A 23,320-nucleotide genomic window follows, 5' to 3' on the forward strand; every position below is an offset into this window, starting at 1 on the left:
GTCCTATAAATGAAATGCTTTTATAATTAAATATTAAGAAAGAAAACTGCAGGGATTTAGGCATTAGCATTCCTTGTTGTTTAAAACGAAATTAATTTCCAGCAATAAACTAAACAATAAAGAGGTACCTATTACTTTTACTGGGCAATAACGGAAACTAACTTATGTACACAGTTTTGTTTAAAAGGTGATATAACTGTCACTGAAAGATTTTTAAACGATTAAGAGAAAATAAGGTAAAGTGTTATCAACTGAATAACAAATACATGCAACCGTAAAATTCTGCTTACCTGTAATACAAATTTCTGATCTATGTATTTTTTGGCAATGCTGGGTTGGAATTCTTGGCTTTCCAAAAATCGTATGAAAAATTCATATACAAGCTGCAACAAACAGATTATAGTTAGTTTCAAATTATAATTCACTGAGCATAGTATCAAAAACCATAAAAAGCCTGTAACACTAAAACTGACAGGGCTTAGAAAATTGAGTTTTAATATCAACTACAAGCTATGCTAGCCCTTCTTGTGGCTCACAGTTGCTATTATGTTTTTTAACTTTTTAAATTAAAAATCCGAAAATACAGCCAAACAAAGCAAATAAAAATCCCCCATAGCATCACCATTTAGCGATAACCACTGTTAACAATTTAATGTATAAACCTCTTGATTTTTCTCTATATTCCTACAACATATCAATGAACTATAAATAATTTTTATATAGCTTTCAAACTACTTTTACCATCTAAATGATATATTTTATACAATTTATGCAATAATATCTAAGCCATCATTCTTAGCAGCTACAAGTACTCCATCATACATAATTTACAATGAATAATTCCATTATTCATAATCAATTTAACCAATCTCCTATGCTTGGACATCTAAGTAGTTTCTGAATTACTTCTCTATCAAATTATGCCACAATGTATGTTATATAATATACATCAAGGTGCATTTGCTCAGTTATTTCACGAGGAAATATTTCTACAAGTGGAAATGTTAGAGCAAAACATATCTAAACATTTCAGGATTTTTAACACTCATTACTAAATTTCCTTTCAGAAAATTTATGGCAATTTACACTCCTCTAAGCAATATATGATAGTTTAGCAGAATACTCTCATCTGCAAGAAATAAAAATATCCTCATTTGTAGAGTCAATCTCAAATAACTGTTCCAATAAGCAGTAGAAGATCATTGTTCATGCTCTTTTGCAAAATAAATCTATGTTAAAGTATACATTAGATCCTGGCAGAGTATACAGCTACAGTATATAAAAAATGGAACTTTTAACAAGAGACAGACAGGCACTGGGTTGGAAGTCTAGCCCTGTCCTTTACCAACTGTGCAACCCTAGGCAAGTTCATTTCTCTAAAAGTTTGTTTCTTCAACTGAATAATGGGGATGATAACCCCTAAGATTAAATGTGATAATATATATAAAGTGCTATGCATAGTGACTAACACGTATCACCATTATCACTATTGCCTAAAATAGCATTCTCAAACTTTTCAATCTTGCTCCTTTACATTTAAAAACGGTTGAAGACTCCAAACCTTTTGCTTAGATGATATATATATGAAAATGCATATACTTACATACGTAAAGTCAGAAATACAAACTGAGAAAATTTAAAATACCTATTTGTTATTTCATTTTAAAGTAATAAAATATATTACACATTAACCTAAGTTAAGGTTGGAAATTATTTTCCAAAAAATTACTCAGAAGCATTATTTTTTTATTTTTGAAAAATCTCTTTAATTGAATATTAGAAAACAGATTATTATTATCTGCTTCCATATTCAATCTGTTGCGAATACACTGTTTTGGTTGAAGTATATAAAGAAATCAAGCCTCATGCAGATCCAGTAGTATGAAAAAGGATGAGTATTTTCATAGTCTTTTCACATAAATTGTGGAAACTCTTCTTTGATATTACACCAAAACTTGAGTTTCTTAAATAGGAGTTGCAATCTGAAGCCAAGATCAATGAATTTTTCATACTGTTACACTAAATTCCAATCATCTGTCTTGCACTTTGAATGGCTTTTTACCCATCCACGGTTTCCTAACAACACTCATCGGCCAACTGGAAAATACTGCTTCACTGAGTTATGCAGATTTTTCAAATGCCAACAAGTTTTATTATACAGTATCAAAAGTCATATTCCTTAATATCTCCAATTTAATCAAAAAGTCTAAGTTTTGACAAGCTATAAAGTTCAAGGTGACAGCAGAAAGATAAAAGTTTTCCAAAATTCTAATTCTAAATTTTGCTTAAATGCTCTAATTTTATCAGTGGTAACAGCTGTTTTGTCTATTTTCAAGAAAACATCCACCAAATACCCAAGATGGAACTACAGTGTGCCAGACAGTCCTACCAGTAAAAATAACATTTCATGAAAAACCAGCTAGTTTAGCTTGTAGCTCAAACAGTCAAATAAGTGCTTTAGCACAAGACCATCAGTGTATTTCAGTATGAGTCACGGGGCTTTGTGCATACTTCGGCTTCCGTCTTTGTCACGAAGAATGTTTTTAAATGTGTACTCAAAGGTCAAGATTTAATAATATTTAATTTCATAATTTTTGCTGCTTTTCCAAGAACATTTTTAATTGAAATTGGCTTTTTTTTTTAAAGATTTTATTTATTCATTTGACAGAGAGAGAGACAGCCAGCAAAGAGAGGGAACACAAGCAGGGGGAGTGGGAGAGGAAGAAGCAGGCTCCCAGCAGAGCAGGGAGCCTGACCCGGGGCTGGATCCTAGGACCCTAGGATCACTGGCAACCGCTTAACGACTGAGCCACCCAGGCACCCCTGGCTTTTGTTTTCTTAATTGTCAGCACATGGCAGTGATGAATAGGATCACAAAGCCAATTTGCCACAAACGTCTTGATTTGTGCTAAGGCAGCAGCAATTTCAACCACCAATGCTTTTACAACTATCCGTTTCCAATGTCAACACAGTGAAAACAGCAGATAGCATAGTATTATCATCAAACTAGTTTTGACTTTGCAGGTCTGAAAATCAGGTCTCAGGGTCCCCCAAGAGTCTGCTGTTACCTCTAACCTAAATGCATCATACAGTGACCTTTTGACTTCAGACTCTAACTTCACACTTAAACTGGGTATTCACATTAGGATTTTACTTTAAGGTAAAAAAACCGTTTTTCTCTTTGAAACTCTGAATTCAGAAAAACTTCTTGCCCAATGATCTGAACATTGTCAAGCTGTACTTCTAGGCATGATAATATGACTGAGCCCCCAATACCCTCTAGAAGAATTATTCTTTTTTTCAATATGCTAATTTTTCAACTCTTTCTTTTACAAAGAGAATGTCAGCCCTATTCAAACGACCCATAAAAGGAGGTTTAGTTCCCACAAAGTGGACAGATCCTCATCTTGCAGGCCTGATTTGTGGACTGGCAGGGCTTTCTAGCGGGACTGGCAAAGTACTCTCTCCCTTGTGGTCCCTTAAAAGCAGTTATGGTTTAAAACAGTTTGGTGGAAACACTTTAGACACATTTATTAATAAGCATAAATGTTCTCTACACTTACAAGACAGATTTTTGCTCAAAATCAAAAATCTCCCTTGAACCCTTAAAGGGAAGGAAAGACTGGGGACTGAGAATAATTTACTTTTCAAGATCACATCAGTGAACTCGCCAAGGAACATGAGTTAAAAAGACTTCAGCATTTCTGTTTTTCAGTCTGAAGTGTAAAGCACTAAAAACATTCCCCTGATTGTAAATGGAAGTCCTACAAAATCATATTCTACTGGAACTACAGATCCAAATAGAGAAAATACACAAAGAATAACCATGGTAACTATGGAACACCAATTTAAAAGATACCAAAACAGATAATAGAAAAGAGCAAATAACACACATACAGAACCTTTGATCTATTTAAACTAAAAACTTGTGGATTTAAACTTTTTTTCTATTTTTCTTAAAGGTTTATTTATTTATTTGAGAGAGACAGCGAGCGAGCAAAGGGAGAGGGAGAGAGAGAATCTCCAGCAGACTTCCCGCTGAGCATGGAGCCCCAGACGTGGTGCTCAGGGCTCGAGCTCACAACCCTGAGATCATGACCTGAACTGAAATCAAGACTCAGATGCTTAACTGACTGAGCTACCCAGGCCCCACAAACTTCTTTCTATTTTTAAATATCTCCAAAGATCCATGATTTGTTAGGAGTTTTGTATGGGCCACAAATTTAAATCAGACAAGAGATGTGAAGAAACAGTCAACTGGCTAGGCTCACTGCCTAGCCCATCATCCAATAACCATATCTCAATGCAATTTTGTTGTTTTGTACCATTATCAGATATTTGGTAATAAACACTGTGCTTTCTTATAAAAATGTGATCTACACGAAGCAGCACACTGCTAATGCTGGAGTTAATAAAAAATGAAAAGGTCTAAGAAAGTGCTATGTTTGGGTCACGAAAACATTATTGGATCAATTAAAAAGTAAAATGTTAAATTCAGTAATAACTCACTATAACATGAATGACCTGTCATGAACAGAAAAGGAGATTTTTTGAATGCTCAGTGAGTGTTCTTGTTAGTACTAAAACCACCTATCAGTGAAAATGCAAAGGTGACTAATTTGTATAGTCAGAATACATAAGAGAAACACAGGAATCTTGAGTACAAAGACCTCCAGAAAGGAATAGTTGAAGGCAACAGTGTGCCTACTGACTTGACCTTTATTACAAATGAAGGTTAATTTGTGAATTTTAAAAGTAGGTTTCCTTTACCTGATCAGTCGAAGTCGTATTTCCCCCTAAGCTAAAGCAGGGATCAGAGGATTATAGGCTTGAACAGGGTGTCAACACAGATGAAGCCAGCCCGTTCTGGAATACAGTTTGTGACTTTACATCGTAAGGGTATATAGGTCTCATCATCACGCCTCATTGTCACTTTGGTTTAGAGTTTCGGGGGAACTAACAGTGAATGCTCCTGGAGTAATGACACAGTGTAAGCTAGAGATTTTTGGTGACAGAATTTAGTTTCATAGCTTTAGAAATTAATTTGGTCTGTATTTTATAGAGTCATTAAGCTTAGGAAGGATTAACTGAAATACTCAGTTCAACTTTACTGTGCTTTAGGGGAAATTTGTATCTCTGGTGATCATGATTTAGAGGATTCAAAACGCTCTTGCAAATGGCAAGAGTAGTCTGCTGTCTCTGGGATGTGGAGAAGACAAGTTGAAGCTCTGAAGACAGCTTTCTTCCTGGCCTTTCCACTGTGAGATGTGGGACTTCCTGAGGAGATTACCTTGTTTGTTTTGTATTTTATATTTCTCCAGACTGCACTGCACTTTACGAACTGGTGCCAAACATGAGAAATCAGACATGATAAGAAGTCCACCTATTCAAAGGAATCATTTTTTTCATTTTAATTTTTGTCACAATCTGGGATACACCATGAAAAGCACAAATAATTTTCTAAATTTTTTAGATTGCAGATAGTATGTCTGACACCTTTAAAAAAAAAATCAAGCAGCTAAAATAGGAAATCAGCCACAGCACTTTAACTAATTTACTCAATCCTGGCATTGGCAGCAGGAATACATATGTATAACACGCCTGGGGAAGAGCTGAGGAAACAGAGGCCCAGAAAGCTCTCTCCATAACTAGGGGAAACAGCACACATGTATATCTGTGGCAACCTGGAAATGCCAAAGCAGGACAGGGAAAGCTGCAAACTGATGTCAAAAATTCTGAAATGGGGAAAATAGAAACTTTTAGACTAATCTCTAGGCCTCATCTCGCTGTGGCACAGTTTTCTGCTCTTTCGAAAGCCAGCTAGTAGCCATGAGCACACTTCAAAGATTACAATGGCTTCTGCCTCTGGCTGAAACTACACAAGGTTTTAGTCCCTCTCTACCATCCCTTCCCTCTTGGCTGGTTGTCATCCGGCCTCTGAGGACATTCTAACTCAATGGAAAGATAGCTTGGGAGAGCATTACATTCCCATTTCCTTGTTCTAGTCCTTTGAGAAATGTTGGCCTGCAGCACAAGCAGCCACGAAGGGAAGACGGAAAATGACCGGAATGGGCAAGTACATACAGTACAGATGGGCCTAGTGTCGGCAAAGGAGCTGCAGGGATGGCTGTGATTTGTCCTGACACATGCGTATGACTGGAAAACATGGCCTTCTCCGTGCAAGAGAACAAAACTGGCCTTTACACAAGCTCTCTATCAGCTGTCGCTCTTCCCTACAACACTACGAAATAACCACTGCAATTTGTTTTTGCCTTTGCAGGCTACAGAAACACATTTGTGGCTATCACGAAGACAGGCATTCAAGGTCCCTACCGGCTGATGAAAATGAGATATAAACTCTGTGACCTAATCACATCTAACTAATATTAATGTGAAAATAGTCCAGTTCCTGTTGGAGGCTCCAGCAGGCAGGCTCACACAGAAGCTCTGACAAAAGAGGAAGAACTGCTGGCTGGCTCCACAACCTGGGAGGAGACACACTAAAGCATTACACCGCAACTTATCGTTTTATTCTTTTGGCATCCTAATTACCAAGAGAAACACAGAGAGCATTCTCTGGCTTTCCATTAATGTTTCTCTAATTTGATTTCTGGGTGAATCAAGGCCTTTAAGAAATTCCCATGCTAATCAGCTAATGAGTTAATGGAGCTTGCTTTTATAACAAATGGTAGTTCAAAGTACCTGTAAGTGTGGCCACGATGCCTCAAGGGTAGGTTCATCTTCTTCTGGATCAAATTCATTGCTGTCACTAGGAGGGAGAGTTCTGAATATATTGCAAGATACCTAAAAATAAACAAGCAGCAGAGTTAGCTGGAAGTACCTCCTGGGCAGCCTTACACAAGGTTTGCAGCCAGCCGAAGGGAACCCAAATGACAGATGACAGAACACCACCAAACTGGAACGGGGACCTCCTTCTACAGGCTTTGAGGCCAGGACCACCTCTAGACAAAGGTGGAAAGAGACGGAGCTGCACCTCGTGCCCTCTTGAACAGCACTCCTTGTCCTCATACGGCCATCCTCACCCCTGGTCCCTTTGATCTTAGACCTCCCACCAAAGCCTGCTCTTGGTTACTTACCGGTCAAGCGTGCTTCTAATTAACCAATTTACACTAAGATATAAATAACTGCTAATGGGCTTTATGTATTTCCCTTCTCAGGTTTACTCACAATTTGCAAATGTACAGTTGAACTAATGGTAAAATTTCAGACATTTACGAAAAGCAAATCAGAAAAGATATTTCCGAACCTAACACCCTTGAAACCACATCTAGTCTGTTCTCGTTGGTTTACAAAATACCGGGGTGCCTGGCTGGCTCAGTCGGAAAAGCACACAACTCTTGATCTTGGGGTCATGAGTTCAAGCCCCACAGTGGGTGTAGAGATTATTTAAAAATAAATAAACTTTAAAAAAACAGTAGCGATGCCAAGGATAAGATGTATCTGTGATACAAATGTCTATAAACTAATGAGGCAGTCCTTTACCATAGGCAATTTCCAGATTAAATGCTGGTTGTGCAAAGAATGTCCAGGAGTTGATAACTGTTGAAACTGGGAGATTTAGAGATGAGGATTCATTATTCTATTCTACTATTTCTGCATATATTCCAAGATTTCTGCAGAAAATGCCTATTTTTTTAAATGTGGTTGCTACTATTCTCAGGGTTCCTTTTCAATTTCTATTCTGTTTCTCGTCCTACTTATCATCTATCCTCTCCCAATGACCCAAATATGTCCTCAGATATGAAGAATAAAACTGGGGGGGGGGGGTAGGGAGCAGGGGCTAAATGTGTAGAAGGCAAGAGGGGAAAAGAAAGGAGACTGCACCAGAAGCCTTTGCTGGACTTTCTAGATAATGCAGAAAATAATGAAGTATAATATGCTGCTCTAAAAGAGGAAAGAAGAAAGGCTTTTGGGGTCCCATACAATCTATATGTGTTTATTCACTTAACAAATATTTATTAAATGCTCATTATATTCACACACTATTCCAGGCATTGGGAAAGTAACAATGCACAAAGCAGAAGAAAGTCTGTGCCCTTCAGGAGCTTATATTTTAGTTAGATTCACAAGAACCCTAACTTTCTCACTACGGAAACTGAGCCCAGATGTATAAGCTATGAAAAGGAGAGATTTGATTTTATTTTAAGTGTCATAGGAAGCCATTAGTTGATCTTAAACAGAAATGTGACAGGATTTTATTTTTGCTTAAAAAAAAATCATCCTTGTAGCTCTCTGTACTGAACAGACAGGGAGAGAACAAGTTAGAAGCCTATGGAGGTGGCACGCAATGGTGATGGCTTGGACTGGGATGGTGGCAGAGGAGACAGAAGTAGATTGATTCAAAATCTACTCTGGAAGTAATATCTGCTGCTGGCCTGGATATGTGGGGTAAAGAAAAGGAAAGAATCAAGGATGAGTCAGAGATTTACGGCCATTTACCCAAGATGGAGATGGCTGGGAAAGGGAAAACTTTGTTTACTTGTTTGGAGGTGGGGAGGTCCAGAGATCCAGTCAGGAATGTGTTAAAGAAGCAATATCCAGGAGGGAATCAGACATATGAATCTGGACCTCAGAGCTGGACAGGTCAGGACTAGAGACATATAAGGACTCCTTGGCATACAGATGGTTTTAAAGCCATGAGACTAATGGATCACCTAGGAAAGGAGTAAATAGGAAGAAAGGACAGGACCCACAGGCATCCAACATTTAGAAATCAGAAAAAGAACCACCAAACAACACAAATGAAAAGGAGTAGAAGGTAGGAGAAGAAAAGAACTAGAAATTGGGGTCTCGGGAGCTAAGTGGGAAGAGTGTATTAAGAAGGACAAAGAGGTCAACAGCAGTAAATGCTACTCTGAGGTTGACTAAGATGCACACAGAGCAGTATCTACTGGATTCTACAGCCTTATGAAGTGGATACTATCAGGATCTCCAATTTACCATTGAGGAAATGGAAGCACAGGTGTTAAGATCTGAAGTTACACTTAGTAACCAGCAGTTAAAACTGAACGCAGGCTGTCAGGCTCAACCACAGTGTTCTAAGAAAGTAGGTAGACCACTTCTTTTGCTCTACTTTAGCTTAGATGACTGGGGGGGGGGGGGGGAGGATCATTATATTAGAATGCTTTTGCCATGGCTAATGACAGCATGCACCCGTCCATTATGTTATTTTTGTCCCTTCTGATGATTATTAGAAATTCCGTTTACAAAGAAACTAGTGACTTTTCAGGAAACCATTAACCCATGACTTCTCTTCAACCAGCCAGCCACACTGTAATCAAAAAGGCAAGAGTCTTTTAGTTATTTGCTTTTGAAACTAGACATATATTTCAAAAACTGAGTTTTCATTCCAACTAAATCATGTGTATTTACCGTGATCTGTAACAACTTTCTTTCCTCTCCCAAGATGTAAAAGTAAACCATGGAAGTTAAAAAAAAGGGGGGGGGGGCGGGGTGCTCCTGTATAGTAAAAAATCTGGATAGAAGGACATGGAAACTTCTGTTCTCTGATCCTCCTGGTCGTACAAACCCTCTTTCAGTGCCCACCGTGTGCCACAGCAATTATTTGTGTACGTATCTGCCTGTCTCGCCCACTAATCAAGAATACGCAATGTCACATTCACATCTGTTTTCCTAGCGCATACAAGGCACCCAACAAATGTTCACAAAATAAAAATTTGGACACATTTACAAAACTGTGTATTTTGGTTTTGCTTTTTAAAATTTCAAGTTAAAGTCTTCTGAGTGATTTAAATTAATCTATTTTAACTCTGTTCATGTTAACTCTGATTTGGTCAAAGCTTCATCTCTCAATTATCACTTCAAAAGAATGTCAAGTTGTGTAAATTATCCACACAGCAAGTAGTTCTAAAGGCATGCACTTCTCACTCAGCCACACACTGCCATTTCTTCAGATGTGCCTTCCTTATAATGCTTTATTTAGCTTACTTTCAAATAGTCACCAGATGAGTAATGAGGAAGCACAGATCTATTGGGCTAGACAATGAAGAGCTGACTCAATTGGTTAAGTAGTTCTCTAGCAAATTTGGAAAGACTGTCAAAGCATATCAAGTGTCATGGAAATGGCCAAGCTTCTGAACCAGCCAGGGACATAGTAGGTACTTAATAAAAATGCCACGAATGAATGAATCATTGCTCCCATCCTTAAGAATCTAGTCTAAAAAAAAACTAATCCAAGTCTGAAAAAACTACTTAAAGCAGTCATTTGCAACATTCTCCAAAAAGTGTAAAACTGGAAATAACCACTACGTTCAACATTTAAGAGGTACATCAACTTACTAGAATATTGTGCAGCATTAAAGATGATGGCCAGGGTGCCTGGGTGGCTCAGTCGGTTAAGTGTCTGCCTTCGGCTCAGATCATGATTCCAGGGTCCTGGGATCGAGTCCCACATTGGGCTCCCTGCTCAGCAGGGAGTCTCCTTCTCCCCCCCTCCTCCCTGCAAGCTCTCACTCAAATAAATAAATAAAATCTTAAAAAAAAAAAAAAAAGACGACGGCTATGTGGAAGCACAAAGAAATGTTTATGAATAAAGATTTAGGGGGAAAGACAAGAGAAAATGATATGACTCTACCTATAAGGGATGGAAATGGACAGCTAAAGGGAAATTTTTAAAAGCTGTAGTAAAGCAAGAGGAATATGGATGATAAACTAGGTAGTTACTGTTATGTCTTGGGGCATACAAAGTAAGTCCTAAATCTATAAAAAGCTTAAGTTAGAGACATACAGTATATAAGTTATGCCTTTAATTTCAATATGAAAATGGGCTTTTGAATTTGTTTGAATAAGATTATTACTGTCAGGAGAGAGTTAAAAATCAGAGCTTCCTACAATGCCTAGAGCCTAGCTCATGAATGCATGGTTGTAAGATTCAATGAATGGACCAGTTTAACTATACAGTTAAATCATGAATTAAAAACTGGGCTATATCCATGGATGGGGGGGTGGGGGGAGGCAGTCCTCCAAATCCCCTGACTTTTCTGCAACAATTCTGTATGGTGAGTCCAATTTGGGAAAAGATCCAGTTGCTTTGGTCAGATTTTCAGAAGATTTCCAAGATCTAAAAATGTCCTAAAAACCACTATCCAAAATGGTAGATTTGCTTCCATTAAATCTTTCTTTATCACTGGCAACCATTTCTGATTTATAGTCCAGGTTTTATTTTTTTAAGCCTTTATTTGTGAGAGAGAGAGAGAGAGCACGAGCAGGGGGGAGGGGCAGAGTGAGAGGGAGAAGCAGGCTCCCCACTGAGCAGGGAGCCCAACACAGGGTTTAATCCCAGGACCCTGGGATCATGACGAGAGCTGAAGGCAGACACTTACCCGACTAAGCCACCCAGGCACCCCATAGTCCAAGTTTTAAAGGGATTATTAAATAGGTAACATTATTAAATTGGTAATAGCAGTTGTAGGCTTATGCAAACATATCATGACTCCAAGTAGCCACCAGCATCAATCCTCACCACGGCGCAGTTCTACAGCGTCTATGTGGCTAGATTAAAATGCACCGAGGTATTTCTAAAGTCACAAGAACTGTCTCTATAATATATTTAAATATATGAGGCTCTAGTCCTAAACCATCTATTTTATTCATTCAGGAATGGATTATCCAAAATGAACAAAAGAAATTATTTAAGTAAATTACAAGGATTTATTTTCCAACTGTTTTATTTTCATCTACACTGGTATCAATGCAAAGAAAAAGAAGTTTAAGAAATAAGTCTCATTCATTTTCATTCCAAAGGCATTATAATAAACTCTGAATGTTGGGATCAAACTAAAGGTTTGAAGGCCCTGGGCTGGCCTCCAGAAAAGTGGCTATAAGGACAGAAAGCAAGGCTGAGGAATTAGGAGGAACACGTGTTAAAATCTAAATAACCCCTCCTCAAAGATAGAAAATTTAGGATTAGGGATTCCACTGAGTTGCTTCTAGAATCAGATCACATTAGAGACTCTCTCATCTAGCTCCCCCCTCTTACAAATAACAAAAGTCCCAAGAGCTTGTGAGTTTCTCAAGGTAACACAGCACCATGATATGCACGGAGGGTTCTCAGGGTCCCCTCTCTGGCACACCACCTCCATGCCATCCATGGGAGACCATGCATGGACCTGACTTTTTTGTCTCTCTTTTTCCTTCTCCTCTGATTCCCCCACCACATTTCTTTTTATCAGTTGTTTAACCCTCTCATTTTCTCATGTCTCCTTTCCCACCACCACCCTCCTCCATTACTGGCCTGCCAGTGGCCCTCAATGGCACCCACGGACACTGTTTTCCTACCTGCAAGCATTCAGAGCTACAATGACCTTGCTCAGCATTAACAGAAAAATATAACAATCTCTTCATCCCCACTGTCTCGTCCAGACCTCCATCTTCAAACATCTTGATTGCTGCCAAGATTCCTCTCTGGTGTTCCTATTCCCCACATCCCTTCTGCTCCATCTCCCCCAAAAGACTCTGAGCCCCTCAAGAGCTTCTTACTAATTTCTGAATGCCTAGCACCTTCATATACAAAAAGCAGAAATAACAAGGTTGCCTGATAAAATACAGGACACCATTTAAATCTAAATTTCACATAAACAAATAATTTTTAGTTCAAGTATGTCCTACAACTTACATGGGACATAGTCAAGACTAAAAAAAAAATTATTCATTATTTATTTGAAATTCAAATTTAACTAGGTGCCCCGTATTTTTATTTGCTAAAACTGACAATTCTAACACTAATACTAAGAACCCCTTCTGGTTGCAACTCCGCTGTGACACAGACGGTAGCACTGTCGCAGGTGAGGCCGAGAACCAACAGCTACCTGCTTGGAGGAACCGGCGGCTATTTTTCAGCTCTTGGGTTTACCGCTGATTACTGTGAACTACGGTGCAAAAAATAAAATTCAAAGTCTTGGCCAAATGTGAAAGAGACAATTTAGCAGGATCCCAAGTACACAGCTCCATAAGTAAAGAGGAAGAAGTGTTTAGGTATACTTTAATCAGGTTTTGATTAAACAAATAAGTTAACTATTTTCTGACTTACAATATCAAAATACAACTATTACTATATTTTTAAAAGATTTTGTTTATTTACTTGAGAGAGAGAGAGAGAAAGAGAGAGCGCGCACGCAAGTGCACAAGCAGGGGGCCAGGCAGAGAGAGAGAGAGCGGGCAAGCAAACTCCCCGCTCAGTGCAGAGCCCAACCTGAGGCTTGATCCCAGGACCCTGAGATCATGATCTGAGCTGAAGTCAGACACTTAAACGACTGAGTCACCGAGATACTCCACGGCTATTAATATTTTTAAATAGTTATTTAAGTTACTGCAAGGAGAAAACCCCTCCCTTTCCCCAATCCCTTTATCTCCATAGAAACTACTAATTTTATACTATAATTTTGGTTGATATTTTACTGTTGTTTAAGGAAAATGACTAGCACATTATAAAAGAACAGAATGTGGCTAGCGCTTAGTAACTACTAACTAAACATCTGCTCAGATTAACAATGAATAAAACAGAAGGTAAGAACAATATAAAGAGTTATTAAAAATAACAACTAATGAATACTTTCAATTCCTTTTAGCTATATATTTGTCAGCACTATTAATATTTAAGGCTTGGCTAAAATCGGGCATATTATCTTCTCAGGAAACCTCTTTTAACTACAGTATAAGCAACTTAAATCATCTCTGTTTTACAATACTACTTTCTAGATGAGTAGGTATTATCTTCTCTTGTATAAAAGCATGAACTAGTTGACCTCAAGAACATTTCTCTCTCTGTTATCTGTGACACTATAATTTCATACAACTATGGGGCGCCTGGGTAGCGCAGTCGTTAAGTGTCTGCCTTCGGCTCAGGGCGTGATCCCGGCATTCCGCGATCGAGTCCCACATCGGGCTCCTCCGCTATGAGCCTGCTTCTTCCTGTCCCACTCCCCTGCTGTGTTCCCTCTCTCGCTGGCTGTCTCTCTGTCACATAAATAAATAAAATCTTTAAAAAAAAAAATTTCATACAACTATGCAATACTGCATATATTGACTATAAATATAAAAACAATGACATCATAGCTGTAAAATGAATTCTGAGATTACATCTACAAAGTAAATTTTCTAACAAAAAAGGGACAATATGAATGTTAAATAGAGAACATCCAAGCAAATTAAAAAGTGCCATTATTCCTCTAGCACTATTTGTATTAAGATCTCAAGCAAGTAACAATTTCAATGATATCCCTCAGTTTTTTCATCAAGTTCATCCACTCATCCGTTCATTCTATAATCCATCATGTACTGAAAAGAAACAAAATTATTTAATCAAGCATTTAGAACCAGAGGGAGGACCCAGTAATTGCAATGTTGAAACTACGTCATCATGCATCATTCTCACAGTATTTTGTGTTAGCCCAAAAAAACGCATTTAAATAAATATGATAAAACATATTAAAGTAAGCAAAGTCATTTTAAATCTCTAAATCAGACATCTGAACAGAGAAAACTATTTCCAAACATATCAGGATTTATATTAAATATTCAAACTCTAAGAATAAGAACTAAAATTTGAACAGAATTTGCCTAGATACCTCGCTATACTATTTATGTTTAGAACATAAAAGTAATAAATAATAAACATACATATAATGTCAAGTTACCTCTGGTAACACCAAATTTAAGAATTCTTAATAGTCCCAGTGATAAAGAACCTTTCAAACCTGACTCTCAGCCCCTTTTAAAGTAATTATTAATCATTATGGATATATAAAACCAAGGAGAAAAATCCCAAAGCATTTGTAATTATGCTCAAGAAACTTAGAATCAGAGCAGATATGTATCTTTTAAGCTGGGACTTTGATTAGGAAACAAATGGCAAAATTTTAAAACTCTCAATTAGCACTTAATTTAATTCACAGCAAGTTCTTCAATCAGTAATTTGTTTCTAAAGCCAAACCATGTCTTTTAATTACCATAGTAAGTTTACTGTAGTTTTAACTTCAGACTAGATATAAAGTCTCTTTTTAAACCTCACCATTGATGTGAATGAACAGAGCTGTTTAAAAGTTATCTGAACTTGTGAAACCATTAAAATCCCTTATTCTAACATAAAGACATGCCTTTAGCACTAAATCTAAAGAGGGGAAATTTAATTAAATCAGTATGACACCGTCCTATATTATGAGCCACCCACTGCAGTCTACCTTTATTCTGTAACATATTAAATATGTAAAACTGTCACTACTATGTAATGTTATCAATATAATTAAAAATTTCAGGCAAGAATTTCCAGACGTTATTACAAACATGTTCACTTGAGTTAAACGTAATTCCCTGAGCTAAAATAATCCCCTCAATGCTCTTGTTTGCCACAAGAAGAGATCTCAGGAACACAAGAGGGGCTAAAACACTGTGATGCATGGGTGTGGTCGAGCCACTTCACCAGGGGTGTCCACATTTTTACCATAAAGCCACCTTTGTGGACAAAGCTCTACACTTCTAAGGAAACAGTCAGTGAACCGGAACCAAAGACAGCGTACACTGTTTACATGTGACTAAGAAATATGCACTTGTGACAGCTGTTAGATTTGTTTTACAACATCCGGAAATCTAGAAGAGGATTTAAAAGATTTCTAAAGTCAATGATTTCAACCGTGTTATAGTTACACATTCATGGTCATACCGTTAACCTGTATTACCAGGGCTTTCTAGGACTTCGCAACTGCTCTGTGAAACCTGATTTCTGAAATGAGGCAGAGAGAACATCTTAAAATGATAAAAGTAGCTTAACAGTCAGCTGGAGAAAGGGAAAAATCAAACAAAAAAAGAAGTTTAAAAACTTATATTGCCCAACAGAATTTTCAAATATAAAGCCAAATTTAAAAGACAAGATTAAAGTAATAGAAATCTTGGGCATGGACTATTTTCCTAACTCACGGAGATGTCATTTTTATTTATATTTCCTTTAGCAAGTATTTCTTTCCAAATCTACTAGGTATGCACACCATTCAGATTTATACAGACTAAAAAAAATCTGTTTTCATTGTTACTGGCGCTGCTGCTGCTGTTGGTTTAGCTGGTAACAGTTATCATCAATTGGAGTAACTGTATTTAACATACACTGATTGTTTCTGAAAATAATTTGATCCCTTTAGATGTTCAGTTTCTAGAAGGATTAGAGCACTGACAACTGTATGGAAGAAAGGAATCTGTCCGTGAGAGCTCAAGAACAGAGAGGCAATAGAATTTGAATACAGATCAAAGTAAATATAAGGTAGTTTTGAGGAATACATCAACATTTAGCTATAAGGAGAAAAATGTGTGAAAGAAAGTACTCTGTCTTTTGTTCTACTCTCTTTGACCTGCTGGCATGGCCATCAGATGAGAGAGAGATGCCACAAGGGCAGGAAAAGAGATTGGGGGGCGGGGGGGTTGAAGATGTAAGGGAAAGAGGGAGACATCTGAGTTGAGTGCCCTCCATGTACATTCTATATAAAGGTCAAAATCATACAAAACTAATTAACAGTATTAATGTCAGGATAGTGTCAGAAGAGATAATTCAAATCTGTGCCCTTATCACAGTCGCACATGCAGGCATATTTAAAATGGGAGCTCTGGATGAGATGGTGGCACAGAGTTACTGAGGAGTGGGCTTGTCTGGGGTGAGACTGGCTGGCCTATTTCCTTCCTACCATTCCCCTAAGAACTCTCCTTTAATTGGTGCCTTTAGGTTTGTCTGATTCTCCAAAGAATCATCTATCTTGCAACTAGAGGCACAAGGGATCTGAGAGCCAAGCGGCAAGAGGGCTGAGGATATCCCCATTCAACGTGCTCCGCTTTCAGAAAGGTACCCACTGCTCTCAGCAGTGCCTAACGCCCCCAAACCAGATTCCCGCCAGTGTACCCTCTGCAGAGAGTCAACCTTCAGTCTTTTGCTGCCTGGTTTTGGGGGAGTAAGGTGGGATCAGGAGTTTCTAGCTACTTCTTACACAGACTTTCCACCAAGTCTCCTCTTTTTGCCTCTGTGTGCCCTTCCTTGTTTGAAAGGCATCTTTCTGAACCTTCCTGCAGTTAATGGGGTGTGAGCTGGCTACTTCCGGACTTGCCCTGTGGCTGCTTACAGCTCGGCTTTTTCTCATCTGCCAAAATAGTGACCACCCGTTCGTTCGCTTTCTAGTTTCCAAAACACTGAATTCTGAGATCTCCTCTCCATTTTGCATTGTTCTTCTGGGTTTTATTTCTTTTCAGTAATTTTTGTTTGATTTCAGGAGGTAAAGGAAGTAAATATACGCATGTATTCAATTCCCCCTATTTACTCAAAAGTTAGCAATTATTTCCTATTAAATTACATCTTCCATTCTCCAGTAACTTCTACTAATTCAAGTAATTTAATTTTCTTATGCGAACATGTCAATCCCTTTTAGTGGGAAAGAATCCAGTAGAACCGCAAGAAAACCAAATGGCAGCTGCTCTAAGCTTAGCCAAGGCAAAGTGATACCATCACCAGTTTTTCTCAGAATTAACACCAACCACATTAATAGGTCCTAGCGTGAAGCAAAAGAGAAAGTAAAGCACATTCTGAATCTTGAGATCATGAATACAGAAGTCAGACGAATGCCTGAAAGTCATCATTTCACCCAATGAACAACACAAATCCTTACCCCGAAAAAGTCAGCATTAGAACTCAAGGTAGCACAAAACTGAATCCACGGCACAATGCTCTTCTCTCGATATCATCACTGCTCTGTCCCCTCTTCTACTAGGACTTCTGTTTCCAGGGCACTAGGATGTCCTTAATTTCACTTTTTCCAGTTATATACAGAGCAGTTCTGACATCTCCCTGGATCTCAAATTCAATCTAGTCAAAACCAATCTCATCCTCATTGACCTCCACTTCCCTCTAGAATTCTCTTCTCACCTTCCTCATTCTAAGCCTTTAGAATTTTCTTTAACTCTTCCTCTCCTGTATCTGCTTTAAGTCATTTTATTTATCCTTCACAATGGCTCTTCGGTGCTACTGGTGGTGTTATTTTTAATAGTGCAAATTTGGAAACAGTTTAAATGTCCCAAAACAGTTAAGTAGACAATCATATATTCCCATAATGGAATACTGGGTAGCCATTAGAATGACGTTTTTTAAATTTACTTAATTATGTGAAAGCATGTTTACATCACAATGCTAAAGAAAAATCTGTTTAATTAAAATCATATAATTATATATGCCAAGTAACAAAAATAATAATACATATGTAGTAAGCTCAGTATGATACAATTTATATATATAGTAAGACTGGGGGGAAAAGTTTAACAAGAAGAAAAAGGAAAGGAGTACTAGGAGATTTTCCTGAGTGATGGCAATCTTCTAAATCTGCAGTTATGGCTATACAAGCACAGAGAATTATTAAATTCATTGAACATTCACTGCCTAAGACCTGTTCTTAAAATCTGTGCTGCATGTTAAGTATATCTGAATTTTTTTTTTAATTTAAGGGAAAGCCTCATTTTAAAAACAGGCTAGACGGAAATTGGCTAAAATGTGAACAATGATTACATTTAAATAATGAAACCATAGATAATTTTCTGTCCTCTGGTTTTAAATCTTCTTTTATGAGCACAGAAGAAAAACGTTAAGAGATGGGGAGTTCCTTTATATATTCTTATATATTCCATTTCCTCTTTCTTTGCCACCAAGGACTAGAGTAGGACAACAGCCCTCTGCCATCAGCCATCCTGGGTTAAAGCTGCCAGCCTTAAACCTCCTTAAAGAAGCTGACAGAAGGGTATGGACATTCGAGGTGGGGCTGGAGAAAGGAAAGTAAGAATATCACTTACATATCATCTCCCTTCAAAAACCTCAGCAGCTCCCTGTTGCTGTCTATAAGATTAAGTCTAATCTCCTCTACTTAGCTTGCCAAGGCCTCTGTAATACAGACCCGTCCCCACCTCTCCCCTTACCACTAACAAATTCTTACCATGAACCCTCCACTCCCACAGGCTTCTATTGCAAGACTTAACTTGCTCAAAACAAGAAGCAACTTTTTACCTGCTGCAGGGCTGACGGTAACGTTAAATTAATTCTCTCTACAGTCTGCTAGCCCCACACAAAATTATCACAGGGAAATGGTATTTCACACACAGAGACAACTATATTACGCTGTCTCCAAAATTGGAAATGTAGCAGTGAATCCAAAAGTGAAGATTGTTGATATTAAATCTTAGAATCCAAAAATAGAGGTGTAAACACTGCAATAGTCATAGTGCTTACTGTGTATAAATACAGAGCAGGCCCTCGTACTGGCTGGTGTTCGCAGTCCAAGCACGCACGCCCCACACGGAGGCTAGCCATGCAATACCAGGTTTTTGCCACATTTCATTGTGCAGGGACTTTGGGTCTTCAATCCTAGAAAGGTACTAAAGCTGCTAAATTAAGTGATTTCTGTAAGAACCAAAGTGCACAAGTTGATAAAACAGTAACAACATGGGGCTTTTTTGAGGACATATATATTCTAACATCTGCTTTGAACACTATGGTTCAAAATCAGCTAACGCTAAAAGAAAAATGAAACCTCTTAAATACTGAATTTTAAAAAACCCACAAAGCACTTGAGGCTTCTGATGTTCATTTCCGGCAACTGAGTATGTGTCCTTATTTGAAATCATGAAAAATAAACAGGAAACTGCCCAAACTGTCACTGTCCCTTATTCTGTATGGGTCTCTGTCTCTGTGACCCTTCATTTGTAAAACAAACCTTGGGCTAGCTGGTGAATTATGAAAACAAAACTGCACCTGACTAAATATGATCACAGATTAACATCACTCTTTACCCATACAGCTTCATAACAAATTGAGTCAGGCCACTCCAAGGGAGGGCAAGACAGACAACCCTCCCTCAAGGACCTCACGGACACATGTTGGCCTCATCTTAGAGAGGAGGCTGGAGTGCGGATGTAAGTGCCTCAGAAAGAAACCAAGAAAGGGCTCTAGGGTCAGGAACTGCCCACTACCCCTGTTAGCCGCCATTTTAAATGTGGATTTAAAGATCACTGCCTTCTGATTATTTACCCCTCAAATGACTATTCTTACTTTCCAGAACAGGGCACAATAGATTCCCCAGTTTGTATCTGCCAGCAGCAGAAATACAAACTCAATTTTCCAGCACCTTCTCTATTGTCTAAACTCAACACATTCTTCTACTTCTCTAGAGAAGGCCAAAAGTCCCACAAAAGGAAGAGAGAGGCATGCATTATTCCAGAGTGTTCTACCCTACTCTCATAGAGGCCTTAACTTCTTCAGGAAGGGAAATTCCACAGCATTTCAAAGGAGCTCATTTAGTAGCTAACACTATCTGCCCAGCCCCCACTCCCTGGTCGTGACCTACATTTCTGAAGAGTCAAACATCATATTCTCCAACATAGCTTGTTTATCCATTTTATTAAAAGATAAACTTGCTCTCCAACTTCCTAAATAGTTATAACCAGTCCTAGTTTTATTCCGGAACAACCTGTCCACTATGTGTCACCCCTTGCCCTCCTGGCACTGCTTCTCCTTGCCCAGGACCTGCAGCTGCCTTGGGCTCTGGTTGTTTCCCTCACTGCTCAGCCAACCCACACCTTTCCCTATTCATCACTGTAACTGCATTTTAACTCTAGAAGTCCCTCATCTCATCCTCACTTTCCAGAGGCAACTTCCTCCACAGAAGTCACTGGATAGCATACTTCTTGTTTTCATCTACAGATCAAGTTTGGCTTTTAATATTGGTCAGAAGCCAACTACCTCCTGGAAATGACCTGCTCGTTGTTTTCTTGCCAAATTCTGGCCTCAGGCATTATCGTCTCTGAGCATTCCACATTGAGGACACTCATTTTCTCTGGCTTTTCCTGCTTGTACACATCACAGTGGTACAACCAGCTTTCTCCTTAGAGAATCAAGTAATAAATCCCCCTCTTTCATTTCTGTCCTTGGTAGAGAGACGGCTGAATGAACTACATAAACTAACAGCAAGTTGCTAGAATTAGCCAAGACCCACGTATATATAGAAACCACAGGCAATATTACCAAATCATTTTATCATACATTTTCCTTAGTAGATTTTTCCAGAAGTATTCCTTATACTTCTAACCACATTTTCAGTTTCGAGGTTAAATTAAAAGGTAGGAGAAAAGAGAAACCAAAGCGTGAATGCAGTACTGTAACTCATCCTGCAAAATTCTGCTGCCAGCTTCAGGGGAGAGGGAAAAAAAGAGGGGGAGCATTCTCAGAGTGAGAGGATAGTATTGGATATATCAGCGCTAGACAAGTCACAGCTGTCAAACAATTTTAAGTATATTGAAAACTCTGAACAATCTGTAAAGCAGTTAAGCCAGAAGGACTACAGCTTGTAAATGAAGCAAATAGCAATCATGAGTAGCTCAGCTGCTTCCTGAGTAAAAACCCACTCCTTAGCACATTTAAATTAAAACTAAACACATTAAAATCCCTGTCAGATTCCTTAAGAGAGAATGTGTGCAGGACAGAAATGGTAAATTATTAATATACACATGAATATGCAAGTATATCAGGAAAATTTTTATTTAGGTAACTTAAGGGTGGTATATATACACATGTATGTATAATTATACACACACGGGCACATGCAGATTTACAGGGTCCTCCAAGAAAATAAAAAAAGACTTGAAAATGAAATTTCGCAAAGAGAATTAAAATTTTAAGTCAACAGAGCAAAAATGTGGGAAGTCACCTTAAAGAGACCAAAAAAAAAAACCCAAACAAACAAACACCCAAAAAACCTTTCAGGCTATCAAGACTTCATTGTAACCAGAAAACCTGATTAAGCCATCTAAAGAAAAAGGAAAGTCTAGCACAGGTGGCAGAGGTAGTACCATGACTAATGATAGCAATAATGACATCACAACAACCTTATAAAGTCACGGTAGGGAAACAAGCTTAAAAAGGTGAAGATTCGTCTAAGATCCCCGCTAAGTAAGTGGTAGGACTGGGCCCAAGTCTGTCCCTCTACACCACTCACCCAGGAAAGACAACAAAAAGTAGGCTGTACAAATGTAAGTGCTTCCAAGGATTAGGGGCCATCATGGAGATGGAGGGATGTTCAAATCACCTAACTCCCTTGCTCCAAATTCAAGCTAAACAAGCAACGTAAGGATGCCTTGGCCACTAGTAAAGCTTGCCTGCTTCTAGAGAAGATGGGGGGGGGGGGGCGCACAGGAACTCAGAAAATAGGATCATCTCAAGAACTATACTTTGGGTGGAAAAGAGGAGAGTTTTGAACTACCTGGCCCTCCTCCTGAGCTCCAACAAGGTTAAGAAGCACTCTTACTTTAAGAATAACACAAAGGCAGAGTAGTGAAGTGGTGAGGGGAGAGAGTGAAAGGGAAGCTGTTTCTTAACCAAAAATGAACATTTAATCCTGAAGCCCAAAACCCTTACTACCTGTTTATTTAGAAGAATTCAATGAAAAGAACACAGTACAGAGGAAGGAGTCCAATCTTTGGGTTTTAGTCCTCATTCGTATTGTAAAGAATGATTCCAGGAAAGCAATAGGCATAGCAGTTAAAGAGTACTGGCTCTGGAGCCAGACAGCCCAGATCAAATCAGCTCTGCCAGTTAGTTACCCTGGTGAGTAGCTTTGGGCAAGTTTCTTTTTTTTTTTTTTTAAGATTTTATTTATTTATTTGACAGAGATAGAAAGAGCCAGCGAAAGAGGGAACACAAGCAGGGGGAGTGGGAGAGGAAGAAGCAGGCTCCTAGCAGAGGAGCCTGATGTGGGGCTTGATCCCATAACGCCAGGATCACGCCCTGAGCCGAAGGCAGACGCTTAACTGCTGTGTCACCCAGGAGCCCCTACTTTGGGCAAGTTTCTTAACCTCTCTCTACTTCTTTTAAATCATCTATAAAATAACATATATTTTACTACCATCTACATCACAGAGGTGTTATGAAGACTGAATTAACTCCTATGTTGTAGCTGCTGCAGATAATTATGCTGTTAACCGTGGAAGTTGTACAGGTGCTAGTGATCTTCTATCAGTACCCACCTTTTCGAAGAAGCTCTAAAAATTAAGTATTTGACTACAAACTGTAAACTGTGAAACTCTACCAAAACTGACACAAGATGAAACAGAAAATCTATAGAGTCAGGCACATAATTAAGAAATTGAATTCACTATCAGAAGAAACCTTCCAACAGAGAAAACCACAGGCCCAGATTGGTGAAATCATTCTAACAACTTCATTTCATCTTTAGTTACTGCCATAAATGGGAAGACCCTGCTCCTTTCCAATATTATC

At 38.5% G+C, this 23,320-nt stretch overlaps 1 protein-coding gene across 4 annotated transcripts in view; it reads right to left on the reverse strand.

Moving 5' to 3' along the window:
- The window catches only part of PPP2R5E (protein phosphatase 2 regulatory subunit B'epsilon), a 141,663-nt gene that overhangs the window by 35,452 nt on the left and 82,891 nt on the right, over nt 1–23,320 (reverse strand). For all 4 annotated transcript variants that reach the window (XM_045810524.2, XM_045810523.2, XM_045810522.2 and 1 more), the window contains 2 exons: nt 6,703–6,804; nt 291–383 (listed from right to left, as the gene is read on the reverse strand). In XM_045810524.2, coding sequence (XP_045666480.1) covers nt 291–383; nt 6,703–6,804 — 195 coding nt within the window. The remainder of the gene's footprint in view (nt 1–290; nt 384–6,702; nt 6,805–23,320) is intronic.

The sequence above is a fragment of the Ursus americanus genome, chromosome 26, assembly GCF_024610735.1.
Source record: "Ursus americanus isolate L20-20 chromosome 26, mUrsAme1.1.p, whole genome shotgun sequence".
NCBI lineage: Eukaryota > Metazoa > Chordata > Mammalia > Carnivora > Ursidae > Ursus > Ursus americanus.